Below are 27089 nucleotides of genomic sequence, written 5' to 3'. Positions count from 1 at the left end.
AGACAGAAAAGATCATAATGCCACTGTGATGGGTTGCATCACAGAAACCCCTTTGGGGCTGCCAACTGATGTGCTTACCCTGCCAGCTTGGGACTCCAGCACCCTGTCTTGTTGAGCCAGACATGCAAGTATGCTCCAGCACAGATCCAAGGTCTGAACCACATCCCCTAAGAGCTGTAGGCTTAAACTGAAAGCAGCTTAAGAAGTGTGCTTGTCTTTAACACTCAGATGCCCAACTCCCAATGGGGTCCAAACCCCAAATAAATCCGTTTTACCCTGTATAAGCTTTAACTCATAAATTGTTTGCCCTCTATAACACTGATAGAGAGATATGCACAGCTGTTTCCTCTCCCCCCCCCCCAGGTATTAATACATACTCTGGGTTAATTAATAAGTGAAAAGTGATTTTATTAAATACAGAAAGTAGGATTTAAGTGGTTCCAAGTAGTAACAGACAGAACAAAGTGAATTACCAAGCAAAATAAAACAAAACATGCCAGTCTATGCCTAGTACAGTAAGAAAACTGAATACAGATAAAATCTCACCCTCAGAGATGGTTCAATAAGTTTCTTTCACAGACTGGACACCTTCCTAGTGTGGGCACAATCCTTTCCCCTGGTACATCCCTTGTTCCAGCTCAGGTCGTAGCTAGGGGTTTTCTCATGATTGCAGCCCCCTTTGTTCTGTTCCACCCACTTATATATCTTTTGCATATGGCGGGAATCCTTTGTCCCTCTCTGGGTTCCCACCCCTCCTTTTCAATGGAAAAGCACCAGGTTAAAGATGGATTCCAGTTCAGGTGACATGATCACATGTCACTATAAGACTTCATTACCCACTTGCCAGCACACACATATACAGGAAGACTTACAAGTAAAACAGAGCCATCTACAGTCAATTGTCCTGGTTAATGGGAGCCATCAAGATTCCAAACCACCATTAATGGCCCACACTTTGCATAATTACAATAGGCCCTCAGAGTTATATTTCATATTTCTAGTTTCAGATACAAGAGTGATACATTTATACAAATAGGATGACCACACTCAGTAGATTATAAGCTTTGTAATGATACCTTACAAGAGACCTTTTGCATGAAGCATATTTTAGTTACATTATATTCACACTCATCAGCATACTTTCATAAAATCATATAGAATGCAACGTCACAGCCACTATACAAATCTATGCTTAACACAAACAAAAGGAAGTACTACTTAACACAACACACAGTCAATCTGTGGAACATGTTGCCAGGGGATGTTGTGAAGGCCAAACAGAATTAGGTAAGTTCATGGAGGATAGGGCCATCAATGGCTATTAGCCAAGATGGTCAGGGACCCAACCCCATGCTCTGGGTGTCCCTAAACCTCTTACTGTTGGAAGCTGTGAATGGACAACAGGGACGGATCACTTGATAAATTGCCCTGTTCTGTTCACTCTCTCTGATTAATCTGGCACCAGCCACTGACCCACTATGGCCATTCTTATGTTCTTAAACTCCTGTCCTTCTAGGAGGTCTGAACCCATCTCCTGCCAGAGATCCTCATTCAGTGCACAGGATGTATCAGGGTTGTGTGGTAAAAGAGGATGTGATATGTAGAACCCTATCTCAGTTATTGCAAAAGTTGGAAAATGTGTGGTGAATGAAACAGGGAACTGCAAGAAGGCTTAGCTCCCTTCCCCTTCCTCCATCACATACCTTTTACGTACTGTCATAGAATCATAGAACTGGAAGGGACCTTGCGAGGTCATCTAGTCCAGTCCCCTGCACTCATGGCAGGAATCAGTATTATCTAGACCATTCCTGACAGCTGTTTGTCTAACCTGTTCTTAGAAACCGCCAATGACGGAGATTTCACAAACTCCCTAGACAATTTATTGCAGTGCTTAAACACCCTGATGGTTAGGAAGTTTTTCCTAATATCCAACCTAAACCGCGCTTGCTGCAATTTAAGCCCATTGCTTCTTGGCCTATCCTCAGAGATTAATAAAAACAATTTTTCTCCCTCCTCCTTGTAACAACCTTTTACGTACTTGAAAACTGTTATGTCCCCTCTCAGTCTTCTCTTTTCCAGACTAAACCACCCCAATTTTTTCAATCTTCCCTCATAGGTCATGTTTTCTAGACCTAGAATCATTTTTTCACTCTTCTCTGGACTCTTTCCAATTTGTTCACATCCTTCCTGAAATGTGGTGCCCAGAACTGGACACGATACTCCAGTTGAGGCCTTATCAGTGTGGAGTAGAGCGGAAGAATTACTTCTCGTGTCTTGCTTACAACACTCTTGCTAATACATCCTAGAATGATTTTCGCTTTTTTTTGCAACAGTGTTATGCTGTTGACTCATATTTAGCTTGTGATCCACTATGACCCCCAGATCCCTTTCTGCAGTACTCCTTCCTAGGCCGTCATTTCCCATTTTGTATGTGTGCAACTGATTGTTCCTTCCTAAGTGGAGTATTTTGCATTTGTCCTATTTGCCACCAAAGCACTTGCAACCCCTCCCAGTTTGGTACATAAGAATGGCCCTACTGGGCCAGACCAAAGGTCCATCTACCCCAGTATCCTGTCTTCTGACAGTGGCCAGTGCCAAGTACCCCAGAGGGAAAGAACAGAACAGGTAATCATCAAGTGATCCATCCCCGGTCGCTCATTCCTAGCTTCTGGCAAACAGAGGCTAGGGGCACCATTCCTGCCCGTCCTGGCTCATAGACATTGACGGGCCTATCCTCCATTAATTTATCTAGTTCTTTTTTGAACCCTATTATCGTCTTGGCCTTCACAACATCCTCTGGCAAGGAATTCCACAGGTTGACTGTGCACTGTGTGAAGAAATACTTCCTTTTGTTTCTTTTAAACCTGCTGCCTATTAATTTCATTTGGTCATCTGTAGTCCTGGTGTTATGAGAAGTAGTAAACACTTCCTTAACTACTTTCTCTACACCAGTCATGATTTTATAGACCTCAATCATATCTCCCCTCAGCTCTCTCTTTTCCAAGCTGAAAAGTCCCAGTCTTATTAATTTCTCCTCATATGGAAGCTATTCCATACCTCTAATCATAGAATATCAGGGTTGGAAAGGACCTCAGGAGGTCATCTAGTCCAACCCCCTGCTCAAAGCAGGACCAATCCCCAACTAAATCCCCAAATGCCCCCTCAAGGATTGAACTCACAACCCTGGGTTTAGCAGGCCAATGCTCAAACCACTGAGCTATCCCTCCCCCCCAAATCATTTTTGTTGCCCTTTTCTGAAGCTTTTCCAAGTCCAATATATCTTTTTTGAGATGGGGCGATCACATCTGCACACAGTATTTAAGATGTTGGTGTACCATGGATTTATATAGAGGCAATATGATATTTTCTGTCCTATTATCTATCCCTTTCTTAATTGTTCCCAGCATTCTGTTTGCTTTTTTGACTGCCGCTGCACATTGAGTGGATGTTTTCAGAGAACTATCCACAATGACTCCAAGATCTCTTTCTTGAGTGGTAACAGCTAATTTAGACCCCATCATTTTATATGTATAGTTGGGATTATGTTTTCCAATGTGTATAACTTTGCATTTATCAACATTAAATTTCGTCTGCCATTTTATTGCCCAGTCACCCAGTTTTGAGAGATCCTTTTGTAGCTCTTTGCAGTCTGGATCTTAACTATCTTTAGTAATTTTGTATTATCTGCAAATTTTGGCACCTCACTGTTTACCCCTTTTTCAAGATCATTAATGAATATATTGAATAGGACTGCGCCCAGTACAGACCCCTGGGGACACCACTATTTATCTCTCTCCATTCTGACCATTTATACCTATCCTTTTAACCAGTTATCAATCCATGAGAGCACCTTCCGTCTTATCCCGTGGCAGCTTACTTTGCTTCAGAGCCTTTGGTGAGGGACCTTGTCAAAGGCTTTCTGAAAATCAAAGTACACTATATCCACTTGATCTCTTTGGTCCACATACTTGTTGACCACCTCAAAGAATTCTAGTAGATTGGTGAGGCATGATTTCCCTTTACTAAAACCACGTTGACTCTTCCTCAACAAATTATGTTCATCTATATGTCTGACAATATTGTTCTTTATTATAGTTTCAAACAAACAGTTTGCCCAGTACTGAAGTCAGGCTTACAGGCCTGTAATTGCCGAGATCACCTCTGGAGCCCATTTTAAAAATTAGCATGTAGCGGGGTGGCTACCCCGCTCCTAAAATAGGAGGGGTTAAAAGCATCCCAGCAGAGGGCTGCAGCTCTAAAAGCTGGGCCACGCCCCAATCAGGCCACAGCCGGCCTGTATAAAAAGGCTGTGGGCCAGAGGCCAAACAGTCTGTCTCTGCACTCAGAGAGAGAAGGGCCTGGCTGCAGGGAGCTAAGACAGAGTACCTGGGTGGAGCAGGGCTGGGGAAAAGGCTGAGGAGCTGGGGAGCTCCAGCCTGGAAAGCCCCAGGCTGCGGCCTAGCAGAAGGCCAAGGGGTACTAGGGGTTGCAGAGGGCAGCCCAGGGGCAGGCCAAGGCAGCAGGTCCAAACCCAACCTTGCCAGTGATGAGTGGCTGATACTGCAGTCTGCCCCTGGGCATGTGACTAGATGAAGACTGGCAGTAGCCTGATACTGAGGCAAAGTGGGGATAGTGGATGGGGGTTCCCCTGGGAGGGGGAGACCCAGTTAAAGGGGCACCGGGGTCCTGGGAGGGACACGGGGGCAGTAGCAGTAAGGCGGATCACTGGCCTGCAGGCGGTGCTCTGGGCTGGATTGAGCTAATTCCCAGTATAACCAGCAGGAGGCGCTGCAGGGGTGAGTCCAACACCCTACATGGCATCACATTAGCTATCCTCCAATCATCTGTTACAGAAGCTGATTTAAATGATAGGTTACAGACTAGTTACTAGTCCTGCAATTTCACATTTGAGTTCCTTCAGAACTCTTGGGTGAATCCCATCTGGTCCTGGTGACTTACTGCTGTTTAATTTATCAAATTGTTCCAAAACCTCCTCTAATGATACCTCAATCTGGGACAGTTCCTCAGATCTGTCACCTAAAAAGTATGGCTCAGCTTTGGGAATCTCCCTCACATCCTCAGCCATGAAGACCAATGCAAAGAATTCATTTAGTTTCTCGGCAATGGCCTTATCATCCTTGAGTGCTCCTTCAGCACCTCAATCGTGCAGTGGGCCCACTGGTTGTTTAGCAGGCTTCCTGCTTCTGATGTACCTTAAAAAAAAAATTGCTATTACTTTTTGTGTCTTCGGCTAACTGTTCCTAAAATTCTTTTTGGGCCTTCTTTTTTGGCCTTCCTATCATCCGCAAACTTTATAAGTGTACTCTCTATGCCATTATCTAAAACACTGATGAAGAACCGGACCCAGAAGTGATCCCTGTGGGACCCCACTCGTTATGCCCTTTCAGCAGGACTGTGAATCAATGATAACTACTGGGAATGGTTTTCCAACGAGTTTTGCACCCACCTTATAGTAGTTCCATCTAGGCTGCATTTCCCTAGTTTGTTTATGAGAAGGTCATGTGAGACAGTATCAAAAGCTTTACTGAAGTCAAGATATACCACTTCCCCCCTATCCACAAGGTTTGTTACCCTGTCAAAGAAAGCTATCATGTTGGTTTGACACATTTTGTTTTTGACAAATCCATGCTGACTGTTACTTATCACCTTATTATTGTCTAGAGGTTTGCAAACTGACTGCTTAATTATTTGCTCCCATCATCTTTCCAGGTACAGAAGTTAAGCTGACTGGTCTGTAATTCCCTGGGTTGTCCTTATTTCCCTTTTTATAGATGGGCAGTATATTTGCCATTTTCCAGTCTTCTGGAATCTCGCACGTCTTCCATGACTTCTGAAAGATAATTGCTAATGGCTCAGATATCTCCTCAGTCAGCTCCTTGAGTATTCAAGGATGCATTTCATCAGGCCCTGGTGACTTGAAGACATCCCATTTGTCTCTAGCTAGTTTGATCTCGTTTTGTGCCTTGGCCTTTCTAATTTTGTCCCTACATACTTGTGTTATTTGTTTATATTCATCCTTTCTAATTTGACCTAGTTTCCACTTTTTGTAGGACTCTTTTTTGAGTTTTAGATCATTGAAGATCTCCTGGTTCAGTCAGGGTCGTCTCTTGCCATACTTCCTATCTTACCTATGCAATGGGATAGTTTCCTCTTGTGCTCTTAATAATGTCTCTTTGAAAAACTGCCAACTGTCTTCTGTTGTTTTTGCCCTTAGACTTGCTTCCCATGGGATCTTACCTGCCAACTCCCTGAGTTTGCTGAAGTCTGCCTTCTTGAAATTCATTATCTTTAGTTTGCTGTTCACCCTCCTACCATTCCTTAGAATCATGAACCCTATCATTTCATGATCACTTTCACCCAAGCTGCCTTCCACTTTCAAATTCTCAACCAATTCCTCCCTATTTGTCAAAATCAAATCTAGAATAGCCTCCCCCCTAGTAGCTGGCTCCACCTTCTGTCTGGGTAGTTGAAGTCCCCCATCACCACCAAGTCCTGTACTTTGGATGATTTTGTTCGCTGTTTAAAAAAAGCTTCATCCACCTCTTCTTCCTGCTTAGGTGGTCTGTAGTAGACCCCTACCATAACATCACCCTTGTTTTTTATCTCTTTCATCCTTACCCAGAGACTTTCAACAAGTCTGTTGCCTATTTCCATTTCAACCTTAGTCCAAGCGTATACATATTTAATATATAAGGCAACACCTCATCCCTTTTTTCCCTGCCTGTCCTTCCTGAGCAATATATATATATACACACATACACACACACACACACACACACCGGGGTCCTCAAACTGGGGGTTGGGAGGGTATTACATGGGGGGTCGCAAGCTGTCAGTCTCTACCCCAAACCCCGCTTTGCATCCAGCATTTATAATGGGGTTAAATATATTAAAAAGTGATTTTAATTTATAAGGGGGGGGGGGTCGCACTCAGAGACTTGCTATGTGAAAAGGGTCACCAGAACAAAATTTTGAGAACTACTGTTCTATATCAATATTCCAGTCATGCATATTATCCCACCAGGTCTCTCTGATGCCAACTATGTCATAGTTGTGTTTTTTCACTAGCATTTTTAGTTGTTCCTGCTTATTCCCCATACTTCTCGCATTAGTATGCGGACATCTAAGATACTGATTTGATCCCACTCCCGCACCAGTTCTGTCTTGTCTCTCCTTTATCCCATCTCTAACAGCCCATGCTCCCCCCAAATTCCAAACCTTCTCCCAGGTCTCCATGTTCTTGACTTACCTGTGGGCTTTGGTCACCTGACCCCGTTGAACCTAGTTTAAAGCCCTCCTCATTAGGTTAGCCAGTCTGTATCCAAATAAGCTCTTCCCCTTCCTCAATAGGTGGACCCCATCTCTGCTTAGCAGTCCTTCTTCCTGGAACATCATCCCATGGTCAAGGAACCCGAAGCCCTCCTGGCGACATCATCCTTGCAGCCAGGCATACACCTCCAGGATGCATCTGTCTCTGCCTGGGCCTCTACCCTTGACCAGAAGGATCGAAGAGACCACCACCTGTGCTCCGAACTCCTTCACCCTTACTTCTAGAGCCCTGTACTCATTTCTGATCTGCTATGGGTCATACCTTGCTGTATCATTAGTGCCCACATGGATGAGCAACATGGGGTAGTAGTCAGAGGGCCGGATGATCCTCGACAATCCCTCCATAACATCTCTGATACATGCCCGTGGCAGACAGCATACCTCCCGCGATGCCATGTCAGGGCAACAGATGGGTGCTTCCGTCCCCCTCAGAAGAGAGTCACCAACCACCACTACCCTACGTTTCGTCCTGGGAGTGGTGGCTTTGATCCTCCCAGTCTTGGGGGTAACATGGCTTCTCCTCCTCTGGGGGCGATTCCTCATCACTCGTTGCCAGGGCAGCATATCTGTTTTCCGTCACCATGGTGAGTGGGTTGGGACTAGGGGTGAAGCACTGCCTGCTGCCAGAAGTAACCAGCAGCCACTGTCCTTCCTGTGACAGAGCCATATCCTCCTCCTCCGCTGGTGTGACAGCCATCCTCAGTAACTGGATAGCTTCCTCAGCCTTGGATGTCTCCATATGAATACTCTCGAGGAATTCCTCGTATGCACAGATGCTCCTCAGCCTAGCAACCTCCTCCTGTAAGTCTCCCACCTGCTTCCTGAAAGATTCCACCAGCAGGCACCTTTCGCACTGGATGGTCCCCTCAGCCTGGCTTTCTGAGAGGGAATTGCGGGCCACAGTCTCTGCTAATCCACGCCAGGATCGGGTAGAGGCATCCATGGTTATGTTGTCTGTCTGAATACAGGCGCAGGTGGAGGAGACAGGAGCAGCGTTGGCACTGGCGATGGGGCCCTTCCTAACCATAGCGTCTATATTACAACTCCCTCTTAAATTCCCCTGTTTGCAGTCCCCTATTCAATAGCCATGGTTAAGACAGTTTAACACTCCCCTGGAGAAATGGATTTTACCCCTGCCTCTGCCACAGAGTTACTATGTGGTGCTAGGCAAGTCTGATTTGCCGAAGTGCTGCATATTCACAGCTGCAAATGAAGTCAGTGGGTGATTTGAACATATGAAGTGCTATATAATGCTAAATACTCAGAAAAACTCAAACCCTAGGTACCTCAAATTGGGCACCCAAAATTACTGGATACTTCTGATCTTAATCTCTCTGTGGTTCAGTTGCCTGTGTGTAAAACAGGGATAATACCACCACTGCTCCTCACAGGGCTGTTATGAAAATACTTTTCATAAATGTTTGTGAAGCACTCAAATACAACTGGTAAGCTTATGAAGAAATAAATAATTCTGTATTCAGAGCAGTGTTTGAAAACTGCTATACTTAAGGCATGGGGCCATACATTGAACAATGGAACAAAACAAAATACTGAATAGCTGCTCATTCAACAAGCACTGTTCATCCTATGCACTGAATGAGGCAGGGGTCCTGTAGAAAAAAATAGTATGTTGGGGTGGCCAAACTTACTGACCCTCCGAGCCACATATAATTTTCAGAAGTTTGAGAGCCGCAAGACACGCACAACCTTTATACATGCATTTTTTTAAATATTAACATCCTACTTACTGAATCATGGCTAATTACTGCTAGAGCTAGAGGCCTTGTGGGTCTCCATCCTGGTCGTAAGTCTTTGGAAATCTGGTTGATATGTTGTCAAGGTGGTGCGGAGGAGCTCGGTCAGATGTTTTGATTTTACTAACTTCATCACAGAGTACAGAGATTCACAGTCGTATGTTGTGCCGAAAACTGAAATGAGTCACACACTAGTCTTCTTGAGTTAGTATATTTCCTTTTGGGCACTTGCTTCTAGAACTTGATTGCAGACTGTGATTTATACATCACCTTGACAGCCTCATCCTCCTTGAGTTCCAATAGTTCCATTTCTACAGTAGATCTTTCTGTAACCACGGTTTTGGGAATCGGACAGCCATTGCTGATCACATCAAGCATGAATGGGTTTATAAGAAAGGCTAAGCAGAATCTCAACTTCTGCAAGTCTTCAAACTTGCCCCGAAAATCATCAAGCAGGCCTATGTCTGGTCTTTTGAGGTGTGCCAAAGAGTGGGAAAACCCCAAGACCAGGTCAAAGCCCCTCTCCAGCCACTCCCCATAATTGAGGTTCCATTTCAGCGAGTAGCTGTGGATATTCTGGGTCCTTTTCCAAAAAAGACACCCAGAGGAAAGCAGTACATATTGACTTTCATGGATGTTGTCACCTGATGGCCGGAAGCAGTAGCTTTAAGCAACACCAGAGCTAAAAGTGTGTGCCAGGCATTAACAGACATTTTTGCCAGGGTAGGTTGGCCCTCCAACATCCTTACAGATTCGGGAACTAATTTCCTGGCAGAGACCATGAAAAGCCTGTGGGAAGCTCATGGGGTGAACCACTTGGTTGCCACCCCTTACCACCATCAAACAAATGGCCTGGTGGAGAAGTTTAATGGAACTTTGGCAGCCATGATACGTAAATTCGTAAATGAGCACTCCAATGATTGGGACCTAGTGTTGCAGCAGTTGCTCTTTGCCTACAGGGCTGTACCACATCCCAGTTTAGAGTTTTTACCATATGAACTTGTGTATGGCCTAGAGGTTAAGGGGCCATTACAGATGGTGAAGCAGCAATGGGAGGGGTTTATGCCTTCTCCAGGAACTAACATTCTAGACTTTGTAAGCAACCTACAAACCACCCTCCGAAACTCCTTAACTCTTGCTAGAGAAAACTTAAAAGATGCTCAGGAAGAGCAAAAAGCCTGGCATGATAAACATGCCAGAGAGCGTTCCTTCAAAGTAGGGGACCAAGTCATGGTCTTGAAGGCGCTCCAAGCCCATAAGATGGAAGCGTCGTGGGAAGGGCCATTCATGGTCCAAGAGCGCCTGGGAGCTGCTAATCATCTCATAGCATCCCCCACTTCAAACCTAAAGCCTAAGGTATACCATGTTAATTCTCTAAAGCCCTTTTATTCCAGAGAATTAAAGGTTTTCCAGTTTACAGCCCAGGGAGGAGATGACGCTGAGTGGCGTGAAGGTGTCTACTACGAAGGGAAAAGTGACGGTGGCGTGGAAGAGGTGAACCTTTCCATGACCCTTGGACGTATGCAGCGACAGCAGCTCAAGGAGCTGTACACTAGCTTCTCGCCGATGTTCTCAGCCACCCCAGGACGGACCGAATGGACATACCACTCCATTGACACAGGTAATGCTCGCCCAATTAGAGCTCAACCTTACCGGGTGTCTCCTCAAGCCAAAACTGCTATAGAACGGGAGATCCAGGACATGCGGGTGTAATCCACCCCTCTAACAGTGCATGGGCATCTCCAGTGGTTCTAGTTCCCAAACCACATGGGGAGATACGCTTTTGCGTGGACTACCGTAAGCGAAATGCTGTAACTCACCCAGACAACTATCCAATGCCACGCACAGATGAGCTATTGGACAAACTGGGACGTGCCCAGGTCATCTCTACCTTAGACTTAACCAAGGAGTACTGGGAAGTACCGCTAGATGAACCCACCAAGGAAAGGTCAGCCTTCATCACCCATGCAGGGCTGTATGAATTTAATGTGCTCCCCTTCAGGCTACGAAATGCACCCACCACCTTCCAGAAACTTGTAGATGGTCTCGTAGCGGGATTGGGAGAATCTGCAGTCGCCTACCTTGATGATGTGGCCATTTTTTCTGATTCATGGGCAGAACACCTGGAGCATCTGCAAAAAGTCTTCGAGCGCATAAGGGAGGCAGGACTAACTGTTAAGGCTAAAAAGCGTCAAATAGGCCTAAACAGAGTGACTTACCTTGGAAACCAGGTGGGTCAAGGAACTATCAACCCCCTACAGGCCAAAGTGGATGCTATTCAAAAGTGGCCTGTCCCAAAGACAAAGAAACAGGTCCAATCCTTCTTAGGCTTGGCCGGATATTACAGGCGATTTGTACCGCACTACAGCCAAATCGCCACCCCACTGACAGACCTAGCCAAAAAGAAACAGCCAAATGCAGTTCAGTGGACTGAAGAGTGTCAGAAGGCCTTTAACCAGCTTAAAACAACACTCATGTCTAACCCTGTGCTAAGGGCCCTAGACTTTGACAAACCTTTCCTAGTAACCACAGATGTGTCCGAGCATGGTGTGGGAGCAGTTTTAATGCAGAAAGGACCGGATCAAGAATTCCATCCTGTCGTGTTTCTCAGCAAATAACTGTCTGAGAGGGAAAGCCACTGGCCAATCAGCTAAAAGGAATGTTACGCCATTGTAACAGAGGGTCCTGTGGCACCTTTAAGACTAACAGAAGTATTGGAGCATAAGCTTTCGTGGGTGAATGCCCACTTCATCAGACACTTGCGTCTGATGAAGTGGGCATTCAATACTTCTGTTAGTCTTAAAGGTGCCACAGGACCCTCTGTTGCTTTTTACAGATTCAGACTAACACGGCTACCCCTCTGATACGTTACGCCATTGTGTATGCTTTGGAAAAGCTACACCCATACGTTTGGGGACGGCATTTCCACCTGCAAACCAACCATGCTGCGCTGAAGTGGCTTCATACCGTCAAGGACAATAACAAAAAAATTCTTTGATGGAGTTTAGCTCTCCAAGATTTTGATTTTGAAATACAACACATTTCAGGAGCTTCTAACAAAGTAGCTGATGCACTCTCCAGTGAAAGTTTCCCAGAATCAACTGGTTAAAATCATCCTTGAAATGTGGAAAATATTGTTAGGTTTTCTATATTCAGTAGTATATCTAGAGGTGCCTGTGTCTTATTAATTCTGTTTTCTCCTAGAGCTCCGGGAAGAAATCACAGCCAGTGTGGAGCAGGCTGTCCAGCACCATCTGTGATTTGGAGGACGTGTCATAAACATACAGCTAAGGGTAACATAAAATTCCTCCTTACCTGTAAAGGGTTAAGAAGCTCAGATAAGCTTGTTGGCACCTGACCAGAAGGACCAATGGGGAAAGAAGGTACTTTCAAATCTGGGGTGGGGAGAAGGGGGAGGGAAGGCGGCTTTGTTTTGTGCTGTGTGGGTGTTCTCTCCGGAGACAAAGGGAGAGACCAAGCAAGTAATCCAGCTCCCACTGAAATGATACTATTTCGGTAATATTAAATGTAAGTAATAGCAAGGAAATGCGTTACAGTATCTTTTGTTTTAGTTTGTGAATTTTCCCTGTGCTAAGAGGAAGGTTTATTCCTGGGTTTTTTTGTAATTTTAAAGTTTTGCCTAGAGGGGAAATCCTCTGTTTTGAATCTTTTGTTACCCTGTAAAGTTATCTTCCATCCTGATTTTACAGAGGGGATTCTTTTATCTTTAAATTAATTCTTCTTTTAAGAACCTGATTGATTTTTCATTGTTCTTAAGCTAGGGTTTGGGTCTGTGTTCACCTGTACCAACTGGTGAGGATATTATTCTCAAGCCTTCCCCGGGAAAGGGGGTGTAGGGCTTGGGGGAATATTTTGGGGAAATAGGACTCCAACGTTCCATGATTCTTTGTCTAAATCGCTTGGTGGTGGCAGCATACTGTTCAAGGACAAGGTGGAGTTTGTGCCTTGGAAAAGTTTTTAACCTAAACTGGTAAAAATAAGCTTAGGAGTTTTTTCATGCGGGTCCCCATACCTGTACCCCAGAGTTCAGAGTGGGGAAGGAACCCTGACAAGGGCCTTGTGGGGAGGCAGGAGTGAGGAAATCAGAGAGACAGAGTCTAGAGAATGCCACAAATGAGCAGTGGGTGGGAGGGAGGAGTTGCAGCCACCATCCAGAATAATTCAAAACTAGAAGAGTGCAACAACCTGAAGGAATGAAAAGCTCTCACCACTCAGTCCCACTGAGCCAGGACACCAACATCGCAGGGTACAATGCTGACCTCAGTGCTACTGTCGGGTTTCCCAATGCACTCTGAACTCTGGGGTACAGATGTGGGACCCGCATGAAAGACCCCCTAAGCTTATATTCTACCAGTTTAGGTTAAAAACTTCCCCAAGGCACAAATTCCTTTCCTTGTCCTTGGACAGTATTGCTTCCACCACCAAGTGAATTGCACAAAAATTCAGGGAAGGGTCACATGGAATCCCTATCCCCCCAAGCCCCTTTACCCCCTTTCCTGGGGAGGCTTGAGAATAATATACCAACTAATTGTCTTTGCAATCTGAGTACAGACCAGACCCTTTATCTTCAGGACACTAAAATCAATCAGGTTCTTAAAAGAAGAACTTTATTATCAAGAAAAAAGTAAAAGAATCACACCTGCAAAATCAGAATGGTAATAAAATGATTTAAAACACAGAGGACTCACCTCTGGACTCAGCTTCACAGTTACAAAAACAAGAATAAAACTACCTTTGTAGCATAGGAAAATTCGCAAGCTAAAACAAAAGATAACCTAACGCATTTCCTTGCCTACTTACAATTTCTGTGATTTTAGATGGATCATTCTAGGTATATTTTCAGGAGATGTTGTACCTGCTTGGTCTCTCCCTCCATTCGGAGAGGGAACAAACAAAGAGAGCCACAAACAAATCTCTTTCCCCCCCCCCCCATTTGAAAGTATCTTCTTTCCTTATTGGTCCTTCTGGTCAGGTGCCAACTAGGTTTATTTGAGCTTCTTAACCCCTTACAGGTAAAGCGATTTAGTACAGCTGCCAAAGAGAGATTTTATGCTACCCTTCTCTCTATTTATGACAGCTACAGATTGCAAAGTCATCATTAGCAGGAAGGGTGGAGAGGTCTGCTCAGATGGCAGAATCTCATGTGCTCTTTCTAGAGAAAGGCTATATCCCTGGATCTTTTCAGAGGCCTGTGCCAATGAGAGTCAGTTCATATTTACCTGGCATCTTGGAGAATAGAGGAGTCCAGGTAAGCTCTTCCCCCTTCGATGCAGCCAGGATAAAGTAATGTGAACATTTCAGGTGCCATTCCTGCAGCAAGCCAGAAAAGAGAAACTCAGATCTTTGCAGCAGTGGGGGGCGGGGGGGTGAGGGATGTAGGGGAAGGGCTGCAGGCCCACAGCAGATGGAGATAAGGTTAACCTGTTCGATTCCCAGACCCTATTAAAAATGATATCAAAGTAGCCAACAATGCACCAGGAAAGCTCTCCTTTTCCCTGTCTCTGGTGCAGGGACCACACTGCTATAATCCAGACACTTTACCTCAGGTCTGGTCTTGAGCCCACTTGGAGACTGAAGCGAGGGCAGAGGCCCACTCAGGAAGTAAGCTACAGCACTGGGGCCTGCACTGACTTCTGGGAAGTTTAGGGAACGGGGTCTGACTCTGCCCATGGGATGGGGCCTGTGCAGCCAGCTGTGGGAGCAGGAGGCAGGCAGTCACTGAAACATATATTAAAAGGCCAGAACATCTGCTGCCTGCCCCAGCTTCATGGGAAGCTTCCCAGCGGGCTCCATGTTAACTGGGTCTCAGATTCCCAGGGCCTCTTCTGTCTACCTAGTAACACCTATATCCCCAGCAGCACCTGCGCAACCAGCCTCATGACCATAAGGGAAGCTACAGTGCACAGCCCCTTAGAACCAGGCCCCTGGCATAAGAAAGAAAGGGGGTAAAGTTACCTCATATTCATCAAAGGGCTCCAGAGCCTGCACTCTCCGTCGCTCATCTTCGGGGATAAAGCTGGCGTAGAACTCATTCATATCAAGGACGCTGCACTTGGCCCAGCCCTAAAACAGAGACCCACATTCCCTCAGGGACAGAGCATAACCCACTCCACTCCTTCACAGCAGGGGCTTCACTCCCCCAGTGACAGGCTCCCAACCTGCTCCCAACCCTAAAACATAGTCAAACTGGCAGTGCTGGTCAGATTCCCACACAATTGGCTGGCCCGAACATGGACAGCTCAGTCCCCATGGTGGGGGCATACCTCCTGGCTGCAGGATTCACATCCTGAGCATGTTGCTGTGACTAGCTCAGAGTCAACACTCATTGCACCCCAGCTAATAGGTCCTGAACTTGTGGGACCCTCTGAAGGATGCAGCTTCACTACAATGAGCAGTGTACTAGCTCCTGCATGGAGAGAGCTGTCAGACAAGGGAAGGTGCTCTAAGAGACTGGGCATGGGGAGAGGAGGCCATGTGGCTGCTGGAGAGGGTAGTGCCTCTTATGCCTAGCCTGGTTCTGACCAACCCACACCAAAGCCCAGTGGGAACATCCCTGCCTTCTGAAGTTATGCTCTTTCCCAGATGGCTCAGACCCCACACCTGCTCCAGGAGCATAACCACCTACCCGCTGGAGAAAGCGTCTCCTCTGCGCCTCACAATCGGGATACTGGGCCAGGGCATGCAGCACAGAATTCAGCCGGCTGAAGTGCTGCTGCATGATGCGACCAAAGGGGTCCTCGGGGTGCATCTGCTCATAGACCACAAACTGTGCACAGGGGAAATGCTGAGCTGCCCACTGGATCAAAGCATCCGACCTGTCAAAGCCATAGGCAGAGGAGAGAAATTGAGAAGGCTGTGGCCCCAGCAGGGATGGGAGCAGGCACCAGGATCCTTCCTGCAGATCCACAGAGGGTGCCACTGGAGGTGGTTCTTCTGTTTGGAGGGAAGTGTGCTGAGCAGAGAAGCCTCTGGTGCTGGGAAGCTGCAAGAGCCCTCCCCCAGCTGCCCAGAGGGCTCGAGGAGCTGCCAGGATCCAGAGCTATTCCCATTTGAGATGTAGTTCTGCACATTACCAACTTAACGAAGGGATTTACCCCATGGCAGCTCTAACTAAGTAGCTACCAGTGGCTTCCACAATTCACCCAGGGAACAGCCAAAAGGGTCTAGATACAGGTCTCCAGGATCAGACTTCCCTCTCTCAGACCCTCTCCACATACTAATACTGTCCTCACTGCACCCACTTAGGCACCTAGCTAACAGGGAAGACAGTGAGCCAACCAACCTGCTGATCTCCATGTAAGTGAGCACCACTTCTGCTAAAAGCATGGTGGGAACCTCAGGGTCCAGGCCTGCCTCCTTTAGGGCTTGTTCCAGCTTAGACAGCTCAGATAAATCCACTCCCAGCAATTTATAATCCTCCACAGCAAAGCTCATGGCTCCTGGGGGAAAACAATCCAGACACCCTCATTACAACACTAACCTCTTGCTGATATGCTGGCAGCAGCAGGAGTGACAGGTACACCCCCACAAGACAACCCACTCTCAACAGTGTCCCCACCCCCACTGACAGCATGTGGGGGCAGGAGCTAAGTTCCCTCTAAGCTGCGCAGCTGCACAGCAGCCTATTAAGTGCCATGCAGGCGCTCAGCCCCAATCCCTGCCCCTGCCCTGCCGGGGCCTCTCCCCCCGCAGCCCAGGTGCTGCTGTGGGGAAAGAGAGCTGGGGGGAGTCCTCTCTCCCCACTGTAGCCCCAGGGCAGCCTGCACCCCAAATCCCTCATCCCTGGCCCCACCCCAGAGCCCACACACTCCCATCCCAATCCTCTGCCCCAGCCCTGAGCCCCTCATCCTCGGCCCCAGCTCAGAGCCTGCACCCCCAGCCGGAGTCCTCACCCCCCCGCACCCTAACCCTCTGCCCCAGCCCTGAGCCCCCTCCCACACTCCAAACCCCTTGGCCCCACCCCCGCCAAATGAATTTTGTTATGTGCACCAATATGGAGGTGATGTGTGACACATCACCTCCATACTGGTGCACATAACAAAATTCATTCCACACATATGTGGGAAAAATTAGAAGGAACACTGGGCAGGAGACTGGGAAAACCCGTGGCACAGACTCCCATCACTAATAGACCACAGAGGGACAATGTCAAGAATGGTCTGCAAAAGGCCCAGCAAACTTACAACCAGTGTATTCCCAGTATCCCTTGTGCACACTCCACCTATATACTCTGCCTCTGCATCTGATGACAGGTAAGTTGCACTCTGGCTAGCCTGCTGCAGCCAGAAACGTCATACCTGATTCTCTCCCTGCAACTCCTCCCACGACCATGGCCAGGTCCTTCGTACCCTTGATCAGAGCAGCTTTTCGGCTTGCTACACTTGGGAAATCTACCTCATACACCACAGTGCAACTCAGAAGACCCACAGCCTTGAGGCGGAAATACAGGGAGTCAAAGCCAGCACCAAAAGAAAGGATCTGCGGGGGGAGAGGGGGGGAAAGAGAGAGAAATGTTATTTAACTCCAGCAGCAGCCTGGGTATTTGCAGGGCACAAAGCACCAGAGTATGTAGGTGCCAACATCCATGGGGCATTAGCCTGGCATGGCAAAGCCCCAGTAGTAGGAACATGTACACAGACAGTGCCCCCTCCCAATGATTTTGTCTACTCTGCCCAGGCTCAAAGAACTAAAGTGGGCAACTAATGGTGCCAGTCTTATATACCCATCTGTGCCTTCCTGGGAAGGGATCATAGAGGATATGCCACACTAATGCAGATCACAGACACCACAGAGGTCTTCCCAGACCCACAATGGGAGCTCAGCCCCTGCACTCCTCCCCCAGAGAATTCACCTGTCTCCTGGGGTGGCCTTGACTCTGTCGCAGAAACTCTCGCACACAATGATCCACAGCTCGGGCCCGGACATAGTAACCCCTAGGAAATAAAATCCAACTGTGGTATCCAGATTTCCCCTTTCACTCAAAAACACCACACTCCCCAGCTGGTGGGAACCTCACTCCTTTCCTTCAGAACCCATTCCTTTCCCAAAAGGCCTTATTCCCTCCTCCTCTACTTCACACCTCTGTGATTCCCCTGTGCTGCAGAAGAGCATGCATAGCCCATTCCCGCTACTCTAGCCCCTGAAGTGGAGTAGGCAGTCTGGATCTTGCTTCCTTTCCCCTTTGCTGCCTCCAGTTGGTAAATGTGCTTTTCACAGCCCAGCAGCTACCACTGTCCTTCCTTCCCAAGGCCACTCCAGGCCTACTGAGGACATGGAGGGTCCAGGAGGGCAGAGCTGGTAGCTGAGCGGTGGGGAAGTATGCCCAGGATGTCCTCTGAAGTGAAATGGCCCATTCATTACCACTGGTGTTCTCCTCCCCCATCTTCTAGTCTCAGCATTACGTGCCTGTGGCCTGCACCAAGCATGCCTATTCCCAGCTCCCAGCACAGACCCAGTCAATTGTGCCTAATGCTGGAAATCAATGGGCCTCTTCTGGCACAGAACTGATTCATCCTGACCAGGACTCCCATGCCATCCTCTCTGGTGTCATTTTCACCTTGACAGCTAGACCCTCCCACATAAGCCTCTACTACACCAGGCAAAAGACAGACTGAGAGCACTAACATGCATAGCACGCAAATCTCCCTGGAGGAGGATTTGAACTCTTCATCCTTTGATTTAAGGAGCAATGTCTGTTCCCCTAAGGATTCAAATGAGTAAATCGCCAAAGAGCTACTAATGAAACTACCTGTAAGCAGTGGTGCTAACGTTTTATAGAACAGTAAGTTTTGAAATATTTCTAAACTGGGACAATCCAGTGACATAGATTTTATGAAAGTTAATAGCCTTCTTCCCTAGACCTGTGGAAAAAAAGTTTAATTGTGTGCCAGAAAGGGCCAATTAACCTTATATGCTGCAGGGGAACCAGACACTGATAAGGTCTAATGGCAGATGAAGCCCAGCTGAGAGAAGGAGCAGGGATGGCCAGGAAGTGAGAGAAGGAGGGGGAGGCAGGATGACTTCTGCAGTCACTCACTAGAGAAAAAGAGAGTTGGCCAAGGTCAAGGAGTAAATGCAGAGACAGGATAAGCCTTGGATCCTGCCCTGGACTAGGGAATTTGACAAGTGGTTAAGAAGGTGAAGTAGCCACAGAGAGGGGTAGAAGCTCCAGTGGTAAACCCATAGATATGCAAAGAGATAAAGAGGTGGAGCAGGAAAGAGCCCAGGGAAACAGCAACAGGGTCTGAGAATTAGCAGACCTAGGTTGCTAGTTACAGGGTCCCTGGGCTAGACCACAATAGCAGATGGGCCCAGGTTCCCCTACCAGCCACTGCAAAAGTGGCAAACAAACTGGAGTTGAAACAGAAGATTGCCTGAAACAGCACAAGGACAGCTTGTCCGGTGGGATTTTGTTACCTCAGAACTGGAGGACTATACAGTGACTCGGCCAAAGGGACGAGTCATGAAGAAGGAGCACCCTGAGTCCCGGAGAGAGAGGCCACAGCACAAGCAACCAATAGAAAGGGGTGTGAAATGGGAGCAAGGGCTTATTCCCAAACCCAGCCATAAGGAGGTGCACCTGCAGTGAGTGGAACCCTGTTACACCATCTGAAAATTTTAAAACCTATCTTTGGGGGGAGCCTATAATTCAGGAACTCCATTACCAAATGACACTAAAATTGCACCCTAAAGTATACTTGTGCCCCTGTTATTGCACAGTAATGTTTAGGACAATCTCACTGTGCACGTGGATCTTAGAACACTCCGAAAAATTACCTCAACATTGAGCATAGCTTTCTGCTCAATCATGACAGTGCATTTCCATTACTAAGAAAAAGAATGACCAAGACTGAAGGTCAGGCTATGATTTACTGACAGTACAGAACAATGGAAGCTCTACCCACAAAATAAAATCAATCACAGCAATCCCCCCTCCCACTAAGTAACAGTAGCCCCTCCTACTGAACCAAGAAACAAGAACCAAACAAACCAAAGCCCATTCCTCACCAATGAATCAGCGGCGCTCGTCTGCATCTCTTGGTAACGAAGTACTGTAGGAAGCCATCCTGGATGTAGCCAAGAGCAGCGGTGGAGCATTTACTGACAATACTGCTATCGTTAGTGCCCTGAATCTGAACAGGGAACAAGGAGAAGGACTGCTCACTCACATTCTGTCCGCTGATGTCTACCTAGGAGTAGCCATAAGGAAACAGCTGGATCTAAACAGGGTAGCGCAGGCCCTTTCCTCCTTTAGAAACCAAGTTAATCCATCCCTTGGAGACTCACAGGCCCAGTGAGTTTCCTCAATGTCCAAGTGAAACACGCTGCCCGGCAGCAGGGCTAGGGCACTGACAGACTACACACTTCTGCTGTACCCATAGATACACTATCGCCATCCACCATACCAGTCATGGGGACTCACCAACGGCGTATGTGAGGTCAGGAGACTAGAGCATCAGTGGCCCAATATGCAGTCCAAATCTGATGCATGAACTCTTTGTGCCGCAGTGTAACCCTATGCCATAGGCATCAGAGGCAGAGAGAGTTCCTCTCTTCTTCTGTAAAGACTGCAAAGCTGTACTAGAAAGGGAGTCAGGACCTTGTTCAGGATCCTGCACCTACCGCTCTTGCCCCACCCCATGATGGCAGAACACTCCCATCATCACTGAAGTTACACTAGGAAAATATATAATATTTATAATGTGATTTAGCAGCTAAGGAGAAGCCAGCCTCCTCTCTGCAGAGGCCTCTACCCCAGGCAGCACAAAGTGCCTCAATAGGCCCCACCTCATCCCCACTGCTTCCTCCTGACTGTTGCCACAGGCCAATGGTTCTCAACCAGGGGTACGCGTACCCCTGGGGATACACAGAGGTCTTCCAGGGGGTATATTAACTCATCTAGATAGTTGCCTAATTTTATAACAGGCTACATAAAAAGCACTAGCAAACTCAGTACAAACTACAATTTCATACAATGACTTGTTTATACTGCTCTATATACCATACACTGAAATGTAACTGCAATGTGCAGACCTCTGGGCTTGGACTAAAGCTGGAACTCTGGTACCCTCCCACCCTGCAGAGTCCTAGAGCCCGGGCTCCATCAATGAAACAGAAAGACCTCAGGGCCCTGCCTCTCTGTGCCAGGGGCATCACAACAGTGAGCAAGAGGGACAGAGTCTCACAGGCACACCCAGCCCTGCCCTCCAATCCAGGTGGGGGCAAGTAGGCTCAGCCCAGCAGTATCAAAGTGTGGAGGGGCTTAGTATGAGGTCCGTGTGGGGGAGGATCTGGATGCACAGGGGCTTGTTGGGGAGTTCTGGGTGCAGGGGGAATGAGACTCTGCGGGGGTCCAGGTGAAGATGGTTGGGGCCCAGCACGGGGGGTCCAGATGCATGGAGGGGGGTAGCTCCGCATACAGTGACTCCTCCCCTGCAGCTGGGGAGCAATGAGGGCAGGAAGCAGGGGGTGTATGGAGCTTCCTGCAGCCAGGGGAGATTTCTGGGAGCAGCTCTGACCTGGCCCCAGGAGCAGCCCATGCAAGGGAAGAAGTAGTCCTGTCCTTCCCCAGCCAGGACTAGCAGCTGGACCTGCTCGGGCATCCCCAGCCCTGCCCCTCCTCAGCTCCAGGCACACTGCAATAGCAAGCACTTCCATGCTCAGCCCTGCTGTGATTTACATCTCTGCCAGCTGCTCCAGGTACCAAAACCAAGATGCCCATGTTGCGCGGGAGGGGCATGTGACCACTCTTGTGGCTTCTCTTTGCTTCCTGACTGAAGTCTTTCTTCTGTGGAGAAGCAAAGAAATCTGCCAGGGACATGAATTCTGCACGAGTAGTGGCGCAAAATTTCCTCAGAAGTAAGTCATGTTGCACATGCACATTTCACTCTCTTTGGAGCAACAATTTACTTCCAAGCTGAGACAGAGTTCTTAACTTAACCCTCAATATCTGAAATACTGCTTTCCCCAATGGCAATGGGTGCTATACCCTAGCTCACCGTTTCTCAAATGCGGCCACCAGGAGATTTTTTTGCACCCACAGCCTCCTGGGCAGTGACTGGGGGGGCAGGGCAAAGCAGTGGATCCTCCCCCAGGGCCACCTCCCCACCTGGAGCCACAAATGCCAGAGAAGCAAGCAGCCAGTGAGTTCCCCACCTTCCTGGGGATGGTGAAGCTTGGGCTTCGGGCTTCAGCCCTGGGGTGGCAGGCAGCAGGCTCCGGTCGTGGAACTTAGGGTTCTAGCCCTGAGCTCACCCCACACACACTCATCGCCCCTGACCCCCACTGTCTGTCCCGGCCCTGGGACTCTGGCCTCAGGGCCCTGGCCACACAGGCGCCGGCTCTGGCCCTGCCCCCCCCACACACACACACACATCGCCCCTGCCCCCCCCCACCCCCCGGCTCCCATCCAGCCTCCCATTACCCCTGGACCCTGCTGTCTCCATGCTCACTTCCCCATCCAGGGTTTAATTTGTCCCCTGGGTTGCAAGGCTGAGTAAGTCTGCTGTGAAAATTTATATTTATATATTTGTTGATATCAGTCCGCTGTGAAACTTACTAGCTAGCAAGTCTTTTTTAAAAAGCAACCAAAAAGCAAAAGAAACAACAAAAGACAAGAATATGCAAAATATCTTATTTGTGTATCTATTTTCTTTAGGTCCAGTAAAGAATAGACACAATTGTACATTATTTTTATTATCGAGTCTGCAAAAAAACCCTTCATGAATAAATTAGAATATTTGGACACATATATGCATATTTAAGTCTATTAATGGCTATTAGCCAGGATGGGTAAGGAATGGTGTCCCTAGCCTCTGTCTGTCAGAGGGTGGAGATGGACGGCAGGAGAGAGATCACTTGATCATTGCCTGTTAGGTTCACTCCCTCTGGGGCACCTGGCATTGGCCACTATCGGAAGACAGGATACTGGGCTAGATGGACCTTTGCTCTGACCCAGTTCGGCCGTTCTTGTTTTATTTGTTTTTCCTAAAGTTAATTAAGAATTTTAGGGAAAATTGTCAGCGCGGCCACCAGCAAGAGGCGGTGGCCTCACGCGGAGACGCGCTGCCTGGGGACACCCGGAAGGGGTGAGACAGTCCGCGCCCCACCTGTGCCCAGCAGAGCCAGGTGCCTTGTCATGAAATGCTGGGGGCGGATCGGCATCCTGGGGAAACCCTCCGCCGGGAGCCGCCCCCCGCGCGAGGCGGAGCTCGGGGCAGTTCCCCGGCCGCGCGGGGATACGGGGCGGGCAGGGCGGTGATGGGCTCGCGGCACCCGGGCTGCCCGAACCGGGCCGGAGCTAACCCGCAGCGCCGCCGGGCGGGCCAAGGCCGCGCGATCCCGGCGCTCACTCACCGCCTCGTCCCGCGCCGCGCGCCGCCCCCTCCCGCTCCGGCCCCGGCCCCGGCCCATCCCACCGCTGCCGAGCAACCGGCGCCCTCACTCGAGCAGTGAGAAACCTCCCGATGTACAGAGTGGCCTGCCTGAGACCATGGAGAGCGGCTTCCGGCGGCGCCCAGGGTGATAGAGCTCAGCCTCCGGGGCGGATAGAGAGGCCAGCCCGGGGCCGTCCGCCACAGTCAGGCTATTGGTCAGCCGCTATGGTCGCGGATGGAGGCAAGGGCGGGGCTAAAGGCTGATCGAAGAAAGGGGCGGGAGTCCGTTGGGGGTCCGGTCCCGCGCCCAAACCGGACTCCTGTGCCGCGCTGCTGCTCCAAGCGCCCGCGGGCAGCGCTGAGGGGAGAGTGGGCAGGGGGCGGGGGTGGGGCTGTGAACTTTGACTCCCCAGCGCATAATGTGCCAAAAACCTAAACATTCTGTGCGGAGTGTTGTCAAACTTCGCAAAATTCCACAAGTTTTATTTCTCAAATAAATGTAGCGGCTGCAGCGTCGCATTAGGGAGCACAGGCCAGTGGAGATCACAGTGCAGCTCCCCCCAGTATCCTGTCTGCCGACAGTGGCCAATGCCAGGTGTCCCAGAGGGTAATGATCACGTGATCTCTCTCCTGCCATCCATCTCCACCCTCTGGCAGACAGAGGCTAGGGTCACCCTCTGGCAGACAGAGGCTAGGGTCACCATTCCTTACCTAGCCTGGCTAATAGCTATTAATGGACTTCACCACCATGAATTTATCCAGTTCTCTTTTAAACCCTGTGATAGGCCTAGCCTTCACAACCTCCTCAGGCAAGGAGTTCCACAAGTTGACTGTGCGCTTTGTGAAGAACTTCCTTTTATTTGTTTTAAACCTGCTGACCATTAATTTCATTTGGTGGCCCCTAGTTCTTATATTATGGGAACGAGTAAATAACTTCTCCTTATTCACTTACTCCACACCACTCATGATTTTATATACCTCTAGCATATCCCCCCTGAGTCTCCTCTTTTCCAAGCTGAAAAGTACTAGCCTCTTTAATTTCCTCATATGGGACCCATTCCAAACCCCTAATCATTTTAGTTGCCCTCTGAACCTTTTCTAATACCAGTATAGCTTTCTTGAGATGAGGAGACCATTGCGTACCATGGATTTATATAAGATTCTCCGTCTTATTCTCGATCCCTTTTTTAATGATTCGTAACATCCTGTTTACTTTTATGACAGCCGCTGCACACTGCGTGGATGTCTTCAGAGAACTATCCACAATGACTCCAAGATCTCTTTCCTGATTAGTTGTAGCTAAATTAGCCCCCATCATATTGTATGTATAGTTGGGGTTATTTTTTCCGATGTGTATTACTTTACATTTATCCACATTAAATTTCATTGGGCAACAAAATGGCAAATCACTTAGTTTTGTGAGATCTTTTTGAAGTTCTTCACAGTCTGCTTTGGTCTTAACTATCTTGAGCAGTTTAGTATCGTCTGCAAACTTTGCCACCTCACTGTTTACCCCTTTCTCCAGATCATTCATAAATAAGTTGAATAGGATTGGTCCTAGGACTGACCCTTGGGGAACACCACTAGTTACCCCTCTCCATTCTGAAAATTTACCATTTATTCCTACCCTTTGTTCCCTGTCTTTTAACCAGTTCTCAGTCCATGAAAGGATCTTCCCTCTTATCCCATGACAACTTAATTTATGTAAGAGCCTTCTGTTACCTCAAGGGGAATAAGGCAACGCTTCAAAGGAAAACTTTAGAAATGGTAGGGGAGAAATAGGAAAGGAAAGCCCCTTTTCTTAGAATATACAAACTCGACTCCCTCCTGTATCTATCACCAATGGATTTAGCCTCCCTCCTTGTGTGGTGTAAATAAAATAAAGAGGAGACAAGGTGATTTGGTACAAACAAAGGTAAGTGTATTCAGGGTAAAGGTACAGAAAACTGGGAGAAATAGGGGAAAATGCAAACTTAATTAATACAATGAAACAGTGACTGGCTTTGGGAGCTTAAAGCTCAGGCCCATGAACCCTCCCTTGGAAACTGGAAAACAATAAATGATGCCCCAACACAGAAACCTTTCTTACTGTTCAGGTGCAGTGGATACCACGTACAGGTGTGATGCCCAGGACCTTCCACTCTGGCTGATTTAGAGCCTTCGAGGAGGAGCACTGGGGAGTCCAGACGACTGTTGGATTTCATCGCTGGCAAGGAGACCCTCTGGGATGATGGACACTAGGAATGCAGGACCCTCCACTGGTAAGATGGTAAGGTGTGGCAGGAATGGTGATGACAGGCCTCCTTTTCCTCAACCTCACTGTGGGACAGATGGTATTCTTCACTCTTCAGCTCTGGAGCACTGTGAAGACCCAACCGTGTATGTGCTGTCACTGGGGTGGACAGCCCTGTGCAGGTGCTGAACAAGTCCTTATAAAGCTTTTGTGGCGGGAAAAGTTCTGAGGAGATGGAATGCTGAGGGCTGGTTTTGGCGGGAAAAACTGGTTTTGACTGATTTGAGCCGGTGTCTTAATGGTAAACAAGTCCGCTTTCAGAGATGGAGTCCAAGGGTCAATAGTTCATATGCTCCATATTATAAACACCTTATTAAACAACTAATTGAACATATTAAACAGTTTATACTTCTTATACCTAACACTTCGGTGAGGGACCTTGTCAAAGGCTTTCTGGAAATCTAAGTACACTATGTCCACTGGATCCCCCTTGTCCACATGTTTGTTGACCCCTTCAGAGAACTCTAATAGATTACTAAGACATGATTTCCCTTAGAATCATAGAATATCAGGGTTGGAAGGGACCTCAGGAGGCCATCTAGTCCAACCCCCTGCTCAAAGCAGGACCAATTCCCAACTAAATCATCCCAGCCAGGGCTTTCCCAAGCCGGGCCTTAAAAACCTCTAAGGAAGGAGATTCCACCACCTCCCTAGGTAACGCATTCCACATGACTGGAGTACTATCATGGATGGATATAAACTGTTCAGGAAGGACAGGCAGGGCAGAAAAGGTGGGGGAGTTGCGTTGTATGTAAGAGAGGAATATGACTGCTCAGAGCTCCGGTATGAAACTGCAGAAAAACCTGAGAGTCTCTGGATAAAGTTGAGAAGTGTGAGCAACAAGGGTGATGTCGTGGTCGGAGTCTGCTATAGACCACCAGACCAGGGCGATGAGGTGGACGAGGCTTTCTTCTGGCAACTAGCAGAAGTTGCTAGATCGCAGGCCCTGGTTCTCATGGGAGACTTTAATCACCCTGATATCTGCTGGGAGAGCAATACAGCGGTGCACAGACAATCCAGGAAGTTTTTGGAAAGTGTAGGGGACAATTTCCTGGTGCAAGTGCTGGAGGAACCAACTAGGGGCAGAGCTTTTCTTGACCTGCTGCTCACAAACAGGGAAGAATTAGTAGGGGAAGCAAAAGTGGATGGGAACCTGGGAGGCAGTGACCATGAGATGGTCGAGTTCAGGATCCTGACACAAGGAAGAAAGGAGAGCAGCAGAATACGGACCCTGGACTTCAGAAAAGCAGACTTTGACTCCCTCAGGGAACTGATGGGCAGGATCCCCTGGGAGAA

General features: G+C 48.1%; 1 protein-coding gene across 1 annotated transcript in view; it reads right to left on the bottom strand.

Annotated features, from left to right (window-relative positions):
* LOC112117428 (tRNA wybutosine-synthesizing protein 4-like) overlaps window positions 1-23537 on the bottom strand; it is a 28073-nt gene extending 4536 nt beyond the window's left edge. The window contains exons 1-8 of the mRNA XM_024215369.2: window positions 23481-23537; window positions 20133-20257; window positions 17977-18058; window positions 17423-17603; window positions 16408-16564; window positions 15751-15940; window positions 15081-15188; window positions 14345-14435 (exon numbers count right to left, since the gene is read on the bottom strand). Of these exons, the coding sequence (XP_024071137.2) occupies window positions 14345-14435; window positions 15081-15188; window positions 15751-15940; window positions 16408-16564; window positions 17423-17603; window positions 17977-18058; window positions 20133-20257; window positions 23481-23537 (991 nt within the window). The remainder of the gene's footprint in view (window positions 1-14344; window positions 14436-15080; window positions 15189-15750; window positions 15941-16407; window positions 16565-17422; window positions 17604-17976; window positions 18059-20132; window positions 20258-23480) is intronic.
* Window positions 23538-27089: the final 3552 nt, after the last annotated feature.

This window comes from Terrapene carolina, unplaced genomic scaffold, assembly GCF_002925995.2.
Source record: "Terrapene carolina triunguis isolate 2854851 unplaced genomic scaffold, T_m_triunguis-2.0 Scaffold303, whole genome shotgun sequence".
NCBI classification, from domain to species: Eukaryota; Metazoa; Chordata; order Testudines; family Emydidae; genus Terrapene; species Terrapene triunguis.
This window is presented reverse-complemented; position numbering and strand designations above follow the sequence as displayed.